This window comes from Sus scrofa, chromosome 13 (genome assembly GCF_054392235.1).
Source record: "Sus scrofa isolate SSC_HxYL_T2T_F1_AM1 chromosome 13, Sscrofa_HxYL_maternal_Yorkshire_Landrace_v2.0, whole genome shotgun sequence".
In the NCBI taxonomy this organism is placed as follows: domain Eukaryota; kingdom Metazoa; phylum Chordata; class Mammalia; order Artiodactyla; family Suidae; genus Sus; species Sus scrofa.
The window spans coordinates 219,544,968-219,559,688 of NC_139395.1; the positions used below are offsets into that span (position 1 = coordinate 219,544,968).

A 14,721-nucleotide genomic window follows, 5' to 3' on the forward strand; every position below is an offset into this window, starting at 1 on the left:
CCTCCTATCCATCAGCCATCCCCTGTGTCAGAGGCTGAGAGTGAAGGTCAACCACGAGGTGTCCTGTGGCCCCGGTGAGGAGCCCAGATGAGGAGCCCAGGTGGGGTGGTGAGGAGCCCAGGAGGGCCGCGCGGCATCCCACACGACGAGCCTTTCCTGCCCCTGGGGGATCACAGAGGCCTTCCCTTAGGCCTCTCTTAGCTTCATACCACAGAAGCCATGGCTTAAACAACAGACATTTGCATCTGATGGTTCAGAGGCGGGAGTCCAGGGTCAGGGTGGCCGCACAGTGGGGGTGGTGAGAGCTTTCGGAGTTGGGGTTGCACTCTGCCACCTGCTCACTGTGTCCTCCCTTGCTGGACAGAGAGCGCCCATCTCCTCTGACCAGGACACTAATCCCATCACGGGGGACCCACCCTCATGACCTCACCTAATCCAAATCACCCCTCAAAGCACCACCTCCAAATACCATCCCTTGGGGGTTAGGGTTTCACGTGAAGTTTTTTCTTTTTATGGCCGCACCCACGGCATATGGAAGTTCCGAGCTAAGGGTGGAATCAGAGCTGCAGCTGCCAGCCTATACCACAGCCACAGCAATGCGAGAGCCAAGCCACATCTGTGACCTACACTGCAGCTCACGGCAACACTGGATCCTTAACCTGAGTGAGGCCAGGGATTGAACCTGCATCTTCATGGATACGAGTCAGGTTCTTAATCCACTGAGCCACAACGGGAGCTCCCCAGCATGAATTTTAAAGGGAAGCAGACATTCAGCCTGTGGCAAAACCAGCCAAGTGTTCCTTCCAAAGATTGTTCAAGATGAATGAACTCATTCACTTTCTTAACATCAGTGATCTAATGACTTCATAGGACAAAGAGGCACAACTTGATTCCCGAGTCCACATCAGGCCAACTCAAACCGCCCTGGGAAGAAATCAGTGCTGGATCTAATGCCTAATTCATGCACTAAGCTACTGCGTGCTCATTGGTCCGGGTAGCCAGTGACACCACCTGCTCCTCTGGACAAGACAGACCCTGCCTGGGGTGCTCACCCCTGCAGGAACCCACCCAGCCCTTCACTCTCTGAACCCAGATAAGCGGCAACATCAGTACACTGTGCCAATAGAAATCTTGCTTCTTTTTACAGGAGCATGCCAGCCTTTTTTTTCCACTGGAAAGGAAAGCCTAGACAGCAGATACTCACTTATCTTAGCCAAGATTTGCAAGAGCCCTGGCCTTGAGTCTCAAGACTCACCTGTTAAAAGCAAGCTTTGGCTTCTCTGAACCCCCAGGTGTGCTCTGGCCCCGTGAGGCTGAGCAGTAGCACCCAGACATCATCCGGGACAGGCCTCATCTACACAGGCCACTGCCTGCGCGAGCCCTGGAGCAGGGACCCCAGCCGGGCCCTCTCCTGACCTTACGGAAGCTCCCAGGCTAGGGGTCGAATCCGAGCTGCATCTGCTGGCCTCCATCACGGCCACAGGAATTCGGAATCCAAGCTGCATCTGTGACCTTCACGGAAGCTCACGGCAACTTGTGGTCCTTAACCCACTGAGTGAGGCCAGGGATCAAACCCGAAACCTCATGGATGCTACTTGGATTCATTTCTGCTGAGCCACGACAGGAACTGCTCAGCGCTTTCTCAAGTCGGCCACTACCATATGGCTCAATCCCCCCCTCCACCCCAGCTTCCTTCTCTCTCTCCTCCCTTTCTTCCCCTCCGTCTCTCCCTGTCTTTCTCCCTCTTTCTCCCTCTCTCTCTTCCTCTCTCTTCTCTCCCTCCCTCCCTCCTTCTCTTTCTCCCTCTCTCTCTCTCTCCCCTGTGGAGCATCTTGGGAATAACGTGTGTTCGTTTAAATGGCTTACTTACAAACAAATGAAACTTACTAGATTCGTATTCTTTAATGAGGGAAAGCATGCACAATATTAGTTTTCTGATACTCCTGTGAAAAAAGAAAAGCCCAGTGCTTAGCCACCATCCATGCTGCGTTGCTTTAAACATTTTGCCCAAGGGTAAAAGCTCTACGGCGCGACTGATGAGAGAACGTGGGGTCAGCAGTTATCAGCAAGATACCAACTGTCCATTTACACGTCAGCATCTTCTCCACTTACCAGATATAAAACGCCTCTCATTTTAATTAGGTCCATGTCAGAAGGAGAAACAAATTCGCATAGATTACAAAATGGTAAAACGTGCATGGAAGCACATCGCCTTAGAGATACCTGGGAAACACAAGGATAGAGGTACGTATACAAATAGATAACCTCTGGTGGGTATTTCTATTTCTCACCCAGATGTCCCATCTCTCCTTTCAGGCACATGCTCCACTAAAGTCAGACATGGCCATGTGACTTGCTTCGCTGATTAAATATGAACAGAAGTGACAGGTGTCACCTCCACACAGACGCACTTAGAGGCAGTCTGTCATTTCCCTGGCTCTCTTCCCCTTCCAGGGCAGACGAGGAGGTCGCATCTTGGATGTTGTGATAAGAGGGTAGAGGCTCCATGAGCCCAGGCCCCTGCGTGTGGGAAATTTGCAAACATCGCCCCAATTTCTCTCCTTCTCCGAACCCACAAGCCCTTGCCCTGTATATTCACATGCTCTCAACTCTGATTCTGGGTTCGGACAGACTGACATGTCATCCAACCTCTCCACCTGCTGTCAGGAAACTAAAATGACCCTCTAAAGAAAGCAATTAAGGCTGCTAAACAATCAAAAGTGACAAATAAAATGGCACAGGTGAATTTCTATTCTGATCACTGCGCTCACATTTCAGGTCTTAAGCTTAGTATTTTTCCAATACTCTAAGTTAACAAATTACTATGATTAATCAATGTAACAGCAAGGAATTTATTGTTCAGTGATGTGTGAGGAACTTCAAATTCACTGTGAAGATGATATTAAGGAAAGCTGAAAACATCTATCACATCCTACTTTACTGTAATGTGCTTTAAGGACCAAAGATTTAATCTTTGACTTGAACTTTTTAATGGTTTAATGATTTTTTAATGGTCCTTGTTGCAATAGTAACCTAGACAACCTACTGTCTAGCAAACCAATAAGCCAAAAGCCAAAAATGCTCTGTCACCATGAGAGTTAGTTCCAATTTCTTTTTCTTTCCTTTTTTTTTTTTTTTTTTTTTGTCTTTTTGTTTTTTTAGGGCCTCACTGGCGGCATATGGAGGTTTCCAGACTAGGGGGTCTAATCAGAGCTGTAGCCGCCAGGCTACATCACAGCCACAGCAACAAGGGATCTGAGCCATGTCTTCGACCTACACCACAGCTCATGGCAACACCAGATCCTTAACCCACTGAGCAAGGCCAGGGATTGAACCCGCATTCTCAGGGATGCTAGTAGGGTTGGTTAACCGCTGAGCCACAATGGGAATGCCCCAATTTCTTTTTTTTTCTTTTTAGCCTTGCCCTCAGCCTACAAAGTTCCCCAGCCAGGGATGGAACCCACGCCACAGCACTGACAATGCCAGACGCTTAACCCACTGAGCCACCAGGGAACTCCAGCTCCAATTTCTTATCTCTCTAAACTGACACAGGTTGGTGTATTCAAGAGCTACATTGAAGTGCACAAGGACATGTAAAGGAAATCAGTTGTTTATAACGCATTGTGCCACCTCCTTGCACATCACGACTCTTTGCCTCCAGCATCCAAAGGTCGCTATCCAAAGCGGGAAAAATAAGCCGGCGGGCCTTTCCAGGTAAGGAGCAAGGACCCAGCTTAAAAACCACGAGAAGAGCCACCGCAGCTTCTTAGAAACTGGAAGATAAGTCGTATCATTCCTAGCTACCAAAAAGAAACCAGGAAAATTTTTATGTATGAATATTTACATATACAAATATATGTATTTCAGTGCTGAATACACACCCCAAATAGAATCTTCAAGCAAAGAGACTAGAGATACCACATGACTCTAGAGACATTTGAAAGGGTGAGAACAGTAAGAAATCAGGGTTTCCAGGTTCCAGATTATAGAGAATAGCAGAAAAGCAGTCCTGAGGTTTCTAGAGACGCAATAATCCTACGTCCCTATTTCCAGGAGCAGAAATAAAACCAAAACTTCCTTCAAAGAGTAACGCGATGCTTCCACACGCAGTGCCACTGTCCATCGCTATCCATCGCTGGATTCACGGAAGAGTGAGCGGAGCCACACAAACCAGCAGAAAACGCTGATACCACGTTCAATGAGAAAACCGCACCAACTGAGGCAGACTCATTCACACTGCGATGCGCGGAGCTGGAGACCCGACTCGAGGCCGCTTACCTGAGATGAGTGAGACGGTGTCTTTCTCCCACGAGACGACGCTGACGTACGCCTCCACCGACGAGGGGATAATGCACTTGAAGACCGCGACATTGCCTCTCATGGTTTTCTGGTCCTCCACACGGACTGTATAGGGCTCCCGTAAAACTGGAAGGCAGAGAAGAGGGCCCTGGTGACACACCTGGGCGCATTCTCAGAGCAGTTCATCCAAAGACACAGTGTATCTGACACAGAGTAACGACACCCAGCATATATGTTGGAAAAAAATATGAAGCCTCCATTTCACGTCTTGAAGACTTTCATCCTGTTAACAATAAATACACCAAGAACTACAGGGCACGTGTACACCGATACCCAGCTCATCTACCACCAAATGCATCTGCACCTGGAAGCAGTTTCCCAAACAGAAGCTACAATAATGGGAATCGTCCCTCTGTGTCCTCAGATGATCAAGGGGAATATTTCAGACTATCAAGAACAGGAATTTAAATAGATTCATCTGTGCCATATTTTAGATTCCACACGAGTGACCACGTATGGCATTTGTCTTTCTCTTTCGGATTTACTTCACTTGGTATGGGAATCATGAACCTCTCTACAAGAACAGAAACGGACTCACAGACATAGAGAGCAGACGTGTGGTTGCCAAGGGGGAGGAGAAGGGAGTGGGATGATGGGGACCTTGGGGCAAGTAGATGCAAACCATCCATTTAAAATGGATAAGCCATGAGGGCCTACTGTACAGCACCAGGAACACAGTCCAGTCTCTTGGGACAGACCATGGTGGAAGGTAGTATGAGAAAAAGTGTATAGATATGCATGACTGGGTCACTGTGCTGTACAGCAGAAATTGACACAACACTGTAGACCAACTACAATAAAAATAAAATTAAATCAAAATAAATAAATAAATACAAACAAAGCTCTCAATACCCCAAATCCCTACCACCACCATTTACTCTGGAATTCCGGCTCCCTTCAGGGGAATTCATTTTCAGTGGCTTTTTTCTGAAACCATTTAGCTATTCTCAGAATATAAGTGCTCCTATAAGTTGGTAAAATAAACATGTCTCCAAGGCTGGGGGGAAAAAAAAAAGGAATTTAAAAATCGAGAAAGGCAACCTCTCCTGGGAATCCCTGAAATGATGTGACAATTAAAATAACTCTAAGAAAGTGGGAGTTCCCATCGTGGTGGAGTGGTTAACGAATCCGACTAGGAACCATGAGGTTGCGGGTTCAGTCCCTGGCCTTGCTCAGTGGGTTAAGGGTCCGGCGTTGCTGTGAGCTGTGGTGTAGGTTGCAGACGTGGCTCGGATCCCACGTTGCTGTGGCTCTGGCGTAGGCCGGTGGCTACAGCTCCGATTCGACCCCTAGCCTGGGAACCTCCGTATGCCGGGGGAGCGGCCCAAGAAATAGCAAAAAAGACAAAAAAAAAATAAAATAAAAATAAAATAACTCTAAGAAAGTGATTTTGTTTTGTCTTTTTTTTTTTCAGTGCTGCACCTGCATATGGAAATTCCCAGGCTAGGGGTCGAATCAGAGCCACAGCTGCCAGCCTATACCACAGCCAAGCAACAAGGGATCCGAGCCATGTCCGCAACCTACACCACAGCTCACAGCAACACTGGATCCTTAAGCCACTGAGCGAGGCCAGGGATCAAACTCACATCCTCATGGATACCAGTCCCTGAGCCACAATGGGAACTCCAGAAAGTGAACTTTCTTTTACAACAGTAGTAAAGCTGTTTTGAAAACAATCCTTTGCTCCCCATCACTGAGGAAAGGATGCTGAGAAGAAAGGCTGCCCAACCCTCCCACCAACAGGCATGGCCCAGGAAGTGCTCAGAGGGCACTTCCACAAACCCATGTCTGGGCTCGAGGCAGGGGGTGCTGAGGTCCAGGGCCCATCCAGCAAGCCCAGCTGCTGGGGTGCAAATCCAGACCCTACTGCTTAGACAGTGAGCAAGTGCTCTTGCTACTGTATCGTGGAGATTTCAATTAAAGTGTCTACCAAGCAAGTGGCCGTGCCGACTTAATCAGTTCATGAGGACAGAGCACCCAGAGCCATGCCTGCATGCCCAGTTGGATAAAGCTACTTGGAGATGGTGGAGCCCTTCTCCCGGCGTGTGGAAGACCCCTGCCTCCAGGATAAGGAGACCTTGGGCTGTCTCATCCAGTTTATGTTTCCCTCCAGCTCTACTGCTCTATAAATACGGCTGTGAGCCTGATTTTTCCAGTTTTATCTGAAATGAAATGGTTGGGATAGGAAGGTTTTTGGTGGTTTTTTTTTTTTTTTTTTTTTTTTTTTTTTTTTTTTGCCTTTTCTAGGGCTGCTCCCAAGGCACATAGAGGTTCCCAGGCTAGAGGTCTAATTGGAGCTGTAGCCGCTGGCCTACACCACAGCCACAACAACTCGGGATCCAAGCCACGTCTGCAACCTACACCACAGCTCACAGCTGCATCCTTAACCCACTGAGCAAGGCCAGGGACCGAACCCGCAACCTCATGGTTCCTAGTCGGATTTGTTAACCAATGAGCCACGATGGGAACTCCAGGAAGGTCTTCGAAGTCTGAATTCTGTGTGTCTGCGATTTCCCAAGATAGCCACAGAGACAAATTATCTTCCCATCTAATCAGCTCTCTTAACGTTTCAGTCAGTTTTTGAACAAATATGTGTCAAGAAAACTGGCCATGAAATTAATTTCAAAAGGAATTAATATACCAACAGAGATAAGAGTGAGTTTCTAAAGGGAAATCTCCATTATAACAGGCTTCTTCCAGAGTAAATAATGCTCTAGAAGAAGCACTTCCAAGACAGGTTGCAAGCTCTGTGCTAAACGTTTTCCTAGCAGAATGTGTTATTTAGCAAGAGCATCAGTAAGAGAACTGTCTCAATACTTAATATTAGTTCTTTAACGACTTCCCAATTTGGAGAATTGTCTTCATTCCTATCTCAAGCCAGGGAGACTCAGAAGCTTAGGAATCGTCTGAGACCCTCATCTCTGTACTATGTGATGTCCGGGTGGCAATTCCATCTGCACGAGGTCCCCAGGGAACTCGGGAGCCTGACCCCAGAAGCATCATCATTACGCACAGAAGGGAAAACTGATTGCACAGGAAAACACAGCCCTTTGGGGGGAGAGGAGGTCTGTGGTCCTAAGTTGGAAAGAAGCAACAAAGAACCAGAGCAACTGATCAAACTCATCCATGAGTGAGAATTTGATCAAACTCACCCATGAATGAGAATTTGGTCCCAGTGGAGAGTGGAAGACGGACAACAGGAAAGGGGGCAGAGAAGAGAAGAAAGCAGGGACAGGACCACACAGGGAAGGCCTGCCTCAAGGAGCCCATATCCGGGGTCTGGGCCACCTAAGCAGGTGTACGCGTCCAATTTAAGTGTGCTTGTCTGCATGATGTTTGTTTCTAAGCTATAAACCGCTCCGTTTTCCCAAACCTTCAGTAAACAAATGCCACAGATGGCAGGGGATTTTTAACGGAAAGGGAAAGGAGCCAAGTTCTCTGTCTCAGCCAGGAAAGGGCAGAGAAGAGCGAGAATGCCCAGGAGCGATGGAGGAAGGGCCTTCCCGCCAGGATGCCGTCATGCACCGGGACTCGTCACTGGACTCACAAACCTGGGTTTGGGGACCTTCCCTGTTCAGACCCCAAATCCCACATCCTGAGAACCATCAGGCCTGGGGACCTGCAACATTCCGGCACGTCCTCTCCTCTTCAGCACGGGGACCACTGCAGCAATCGCAGGTGACCGTCTCTGTGACTCTGCCTCCTCCCCATCCTCCAAGCCAGCCCCAGCCGGACCTTGTGCAAGCAGGGCTACAACCATGGCACCTGAACCCCATCCAGCTCAGAGAGGATGGGATGGGGATGGAGGTTCTCCACTCCGCTCCCTAGATCCTTCACTCCGCAATGAGAGACCATGCACCCAGCCCTTGAAAAACTTACCTTACAACGTCTCCCAACGCTTGGCACATATTAAGGTACTCAATCACCATTTGATGAATGAATGTGCGAAAACACAGAACTTCCCCCCCACCTTTTTTTGTCTTTTTAGAGTTGCACTTTCGGCATATGGAGGTTCCCAGGCTAGGGGTCGAATTGGAGCTGTAGCTACCAGCCACAGCAACGCAGGATCCAAGCCACGTCTATGACCTACACCACAGTTCATGGCGATGCTGGATCCTTAACCCACTGAGCAAGGCCAGGGGTTGAACCCGTGTCCTCGTGGATGCTAGTCGGGTTCGCTAACCGCTGAGCCACAATGGGAACTCTGGGAGAGTTTCTATTTTGAAAGTATTTCTAACCTGACTATAGGTGAATGTTTCATCAGCATTTGAATTTACAGCCATTATCTATTTTTCCAAAAAAGCAATTTGGGTCCCCATTAGTGATTTCCTTCTTATTACTGGGAAATTAATATGTTATATCTGAGGTGCCCATAATTTAAGAAGTCGACGCCTCTAACTATTGGGATGTGACTTTCACAGCATAACCTACATCTCTAGGGTCATCGTAAGCCTTGCAAGAGACTTGTGTAGATTTAGTCTTCGATCTACATCCAAATACTAATTACGGTCGTTCCCTCAGTGACTATGGAAGATGGGCTGCAGGCTCCCCCAGCCTCCGCAGATACCAAATTCGATGGATGCTCCGGTCCCTTGCAGAGCCTGGGGTAGTACACTCAGCCCTCCTCATCCACAGATCTGGGCCTGGGGACACTGAGGACCGACTGCATGGAACAGAAACCCAAATCAGGCCAGAACGAATCACTGTTGGAAGTGTGTTTGGCATTTCTTTACAAGCCAGTGTTACTGAGGCATTGCGCTCTGTGCCCTAAGCTGGGGGCCGCCCAGGAGCAGACACTGAGATGAGGAGCAGGGGCAAAGGGAGGGGCTGAGGACATGCTCCCAGGGGAGGCGGTGAGAGGCTGGGGGAGGCAAGGCAGGCAGGAAAAGCAGGGGAGCCAGGGAGCACTTCAGAGGAAGCCCCAGCCTGATCCCGACGGGGCTCTGAACATGTTAAACCACAGGGCGCCCCCTCCATGCCAGGAACTGGGACTCTGTATTCTTTTTTTATGGCCGCACTGGTGACATACGGAAATTCCCAGGACAACACGGCACCAGGTCAGGGACTGAACCTGCCCCTCCGCAGCAACCCAAGCCACTGCGGTGGGATTCTTAACCTACTGTGCCACAGTGGGAATTTCTGGAATTCTGTATTCTGATAGCTTGTCACTAGCCTGGGGCTGGTCCCAGGGGCACGGCATTCCCAGGCATCCCCAACTCTCTGCAAGCAGCAGCTCCAGGGACATGCAATCCTCTGAAGGCTGCAAATCTGAGTTCTTAGCACCAGCCCACAGACTTGGGGGAGCCTGACTCAAGGGCTGTCAACAGTGACCACCATAGTCATGTCAGTGCCCTCCGTCAAGTCTACAAGCCGAGAGCTCCTTCTTAAGATCGAAAGTGCCAAGAGGACCGGAAGAGGGGAACTACAGCGACGGGACTTTGGGGGAAAGTCAGGCATACATACTGAGCAAGGGACCGTGCAGCCCATCTGCACTGCCAATACCCACCCTCTCCTTAAACTTCATCCTTTGAAGTGGAAGAACCTTTACAACGTAAGTATTAGTAAATAAGGAATAGTCTATTTCATATTTTGCTGTGAAGATTAATTTAACCACACAGGGTCAACTGCATAATTTGTGGGGCCCAGAGCAAAATGAAAATCCAGGGCCCTTATTTGAAAAGGAGGAAAAGTATCACTAAACATCCTGAAAATAGGAGTTCCCGTCGTGGCGCAGTGGTTAACGAATCCAACTAGGAACCATGAGGTTGTGGGTTCAATCCCAGACCTTGCTCAGAGGGTTAAGGATCTGGCATTGCCATGAGCTGTGGTGTAGGTCGCAGACGCGGCTTGGATCTGGCGTTGCCGTGGCTCTGGCGTAGGCCAGTAGCTACAGCTCCAATTCAACCCCTAGCCTGGGAATCTCTATATGCCACCGAAAGTGGCCCTAGAAAAGGCAAAAAGACAATACATAAAAAAATTAATTAATTAATAAAATAAAATAAAACATATTGAAAATAAAATGTCTTTCTTCTGTGGCCTTTGAACACTTTTTTTTTTCCACTTAACACTGTACTCCTTGAGACATAGGGATAATGCAGACCCTCCCAGGTTCCCAGGACCCCACTTCAGGCCTTGGTGACACAGTCCCCCAGCTGCCTGGCCTGCTTCCTGTCAGTTGCTGTGCTGGTGTGCCACGCCCTTGACCAGGGATGGGAAAAGCAGTCTCCCCTTCCCACACGCACGTTGCCACAACCCACGATGGACAAGGGACCCCAAAGGGGGGGTGTAACCTCCATGCCTGGACATCCATGGTCTCTGGATGGGAGGTGGGCAAGGAGCTTATCCATACCAAGTTTCTTGCTAATGCACTGAGCTGCTGCTGGCTTGGGGCAGCCTCCACCATGCCCATTTCAGAGTGTGTGCACCCACTCCACCCTGCCCCTGCCCAGGCCTCCATCCAGATGCAGAGAGTGCCAGCATTCACTGACGGTCAAGGAGGAGGGGATTGGGAAGGGCTCTGGGCCCTGGGTGGCAGAGGCAGCTAGTAGTCACTGGGTAGGGTTAGGAAGCTGGAGGTAAAAATGAGACTTGGGGCACCTAGAGCCTGGGAAGGGGGAGCAGAGGACCCCCTTCCACCGGCCAGGGGTGGCATGCCTCAGGACCCTACAGGAGCTGAAGCGCTGGGCCTCCGAGAGCATGTCCCATTACACTTCACTCACACAAATGACAGATAAAAGCACATTTCAAGACGGCAGTGGGAGCTTGAAGTCTGAGCACAGGGCCCTCGGCACAGGGCGCCATTCCATGAAGTCAGCCCTGATCCCAATTGTGTCTGTGCAGCAGTAAGAGGGTGAGGGGGATGGGAGGGAGGGTTAAGGAGAAGCCTGGAGGATGGGGCATTGCCAAGAAGGCAGGTCCTCTTCTGACAGGCTGGATTCAGATGGTCCCTAATCCCCTTGGACCCCAAGTTCCAAGTGATGAAGCGTAAACAAACGTCCATGTGCTGGATTCCTCGGGAACACCAGGGGGCTCTGGGCAGGTAGGAGGCTGATGCCTGATCCCTTTCCTGTTGGAGAAATGGTTATCTGAGGAAAAATGTGACCCCACGCACAGCGTCACTTGTATAGAAATCTGCTCATTTTGGGGGGGTTTTTGCTTTTTTATTTTGTTACTGATGACTTAATAAATTGGGAATTTTCTTAAATAATCAGTTACATCTTGACCATATCCTCATGCCAAGCCCTGTCTCAGGGACTAAAGACATCCTCACACTTTATGAAATAATTAGCTGCAGAAGGAAAGGAAATTCACATGGCAGAACAACTAGAAGAAAACAAAGACTAAAGTGCCCAAGACTGAAAGGAGCTGGAGGTAATGGGCATTTGGGGAAGGATGGAACTTGGGTGCCTTTCAGGGAAGGAGGCATTTGAGCTCATCCTGAAGGACAGGAGGGACCCAGCAGGCAGAAAGGAAAAAGGGAAAAGAGCAAAGGTGAAAAGGAGCACAGAATACTCCAAAAACAATGAGACACAGGCCCAGTACTGTTGAGCTCAACGGGCCTCCCAACCCCAACTCCTGTGAACAGCCAACACCAGGCTCAAAAGGGCCTCTACTTCCTTCATCTGAAAATGGGAATAATAACTACTTCACACAGCCATGCAGTTCAAGCAGAGAACATCATAGAAAAGACACATGCACCCGCATGTTCATTACAACTCTATTCACAATAGCCAAGACATGGAAACAACAACCCAAATGTCCATTGACAGATGATTGGATTCAGAAGATGGGGTATATATACACAATGGAATACTACTCAGCCATAAAAAAGAATGAAATAACGCCATTTGCAGCAACATGGATGGAACTAGAGACTCTCCCACTGAGTGAAGTAAGTCAGAAAGAGAGACAAACACCCTATGGTATCACTCATATCTGGTATCTAATATACAGCACAAATGAACCTTTCCACAGAAAGGAAAATCATGGACTTGGAGAATAGGCTTCTGGTTGCCCAGGGGGAGGGGGAGGGACTGGGAGGGACTGGGAGCTTGGGGTTAATGGATGCAAACTATTGCCTTTGGAATGGACTAACATGGAGATCCTGCTGTGTAGCACTGAGAACTATGTCTAGATACTTACAACGCAGCACGACAATGGAAGAAAAAAATTATGTATACATGTATGTATAACTGGGTCCCCATGCTGTACAGTGGGACAAAAAAGTGTGTGTTGGGGGAAATAACAATAAAAAATAAATTTAAAAAAAGAGAGAACATCTTTATGGACCTGGCACAGCATCTAGCACGAGATCTCTTTATTCACGGAGTGTCTCTGACTTTGGCCAGAGGAGCCTCCCTGAGTCACCATAAGCTGAAACAGGAGACGTCCTCTGAAGACAGGGGGGCTCTGAAAGAGCAAGGGGTCTGGGGAAGAGGACCACAGCCCGTCTCTCTCATTCTGGATTCATCCTTCTCTTCTCTCCCAGACAGCCTCCTCTGCTTTTCTGGGCTGCTTGGAGGATGGATGGTGCCTGGCCCAGAGTTTCCAAAATTTCTCTCTCCAGATTTCAGTTTCAAATTCAGAGGGCACAGGACTGGAGAGACTAGCTTGGTTAACTGCCATCCCTACTACAATCACCTGAGACCATTGTCACTGTGAATGGAATTCAAGCCCATTTTGCAAGATGTGTATGAAACTGTGGAGACAATTAAGGAGGCTGTTGTGGGCTGGCCAGAGAGGTACAGAGAAGCCCAGCATATGAGCAGCTAGCATTAGCTACTGTTATTACATGGACGTCAAGACTGCTCCTTAGGTCAGACATGTGCTATCTCTTACTTTTTCTTTATAAGATAAAATTGGCATTCAATAGACTCTGCACATTTACTGATGTTTTATCATATATCCACACCCACGAAGCCACCACCATAGTCAAGATAAAAGCAGATCCGTCATCCAGAAGTTTCCGTATTCTCCTGTGTAATCCTTCCCACTCCCTTCACAGGCACCCACTCATGGGCTTTCCATCATTATGGATTAGTTTGCATGTCTTAGAGTTTATGTAAATGGGGTCTTAGATCACATATGTTCTTACCTGGCTTCTTCTACCCAGCATGACTATTTTGAGATTCCTCTCTGCTATTGTTTTATCAATAACCCATTCCTTTTCATCCACTTGTGTGAATAACTAACAATTTGTTTACTCGTTTATCTGCTGATGGGCTTTGACCCCCTTTCGGCTATTACAATGAAAGCTGCTACGAGCATTCTTGTACAACGCCGTAGCGACACACACTTTGGATAAGTACCTAAGAAGAGAATGGATGGAACCCATGGCAGGTGTTTCTCTTTTTAAGAAACTGCCACACTGCTTCCCATTCCCATTCCCATCAGTTTACGAGAGTCCCAGGTGTTGCACACTCTCACAAACACCTGCTCTGGTCACTGCTTTTAAATTAAGCATGTTGAGGTGTCTACATCATGGTGGTTTTAATTTGCATTTCCTTGCGATTAATGATGCTAAGCATCTTTTTATGTGCTAACTAGCCATGGCATATGTTTTTATTGCAATATCTCTCTAAATCATACCCATTTTTAAAAAACTTTCTGAGCTAATTCAAATTCTTTTAATAGATATGAGGCGATTCTGTTTATTTCTTCCTCAATGAGTTTTGGCATTTTATGTCTCATTTCATCTAAATTGTTGGATTTATTGACATACATATATTTTTAATATTCTCTTATTATAATTTAAGTATCTGTAGAATGACTACAGTAGAATATTGATGGTTGTAACTGATTATAGCTGTAGGATAGTAGTGCAGCCTCTTTCATTCTTGACATTTATACTTTGTCTTCTCTCTTATTTTCCTCTTAGGTATGGCCATTTTATCAATTTTATTTATTTTATTGAGTTTTTTCAAAGAAACAATTTTTGACTTTATAACTTCCTGTTTTATAACATAATGATTTCCACTCTGATTTTTATTATTTCCTTCTTGCTATTTTTATTTTAATTTGCTCTTTTTTTATGCAGTTAAGATCACTATTTGAGACAATTTTTCATTTCTTTTTTTTTTTTGTCTTTTTTTCTTCTTCTTCCTTTTTTTTTTGGTCATTTTTGGGCACAGCACATGGAGGTTCCCAGGCGAGGGGTCAAATCGGAGCTGTTGCCGCCAGCCTGCACCAGAGCCACAGCAACACCAGATCCGAGCCATGTCTGTGACCTTCACCACAGCTCACAGCAACGCCAGATCCTTAACCCAATGAGCAAGGCCAGGGATTGAACCCGCATCCTCATGGATCCTAGTCGTGTTCGTTAACCACTGAGCCACGATGGGAACTCCACTTTTCATTTCTAAT

The 14,721-nt window shown here is 47.6% G+C and overlaps 1 protein-coding gene across 7 annotated transcripts in view; it reads right to left on the minus strand.

The window, feature by feature from the left end:
- DSCAM (DS cell adhesion molecule) overlaps positions 1-14,721 on the minus strand; it is a 744,988-nt gene that overhangs the window by 600,913 nt on the left and 129,354 nt on the right. For all 7 annotated transcript variants that reach the window (XM_084992175.1, XM_084992177.1, XM_084992176.1 and 4 more), the window contains one exon: positions 4,279-4,425. In XM_084992175.1, coding sequence (XP_084848301.1) covers positions 4,279-4,425 — 147 coding nt within the window. The remainder of the gene's footprint in view (positions 1-4,278; positions 4,426-14,721) is intronic.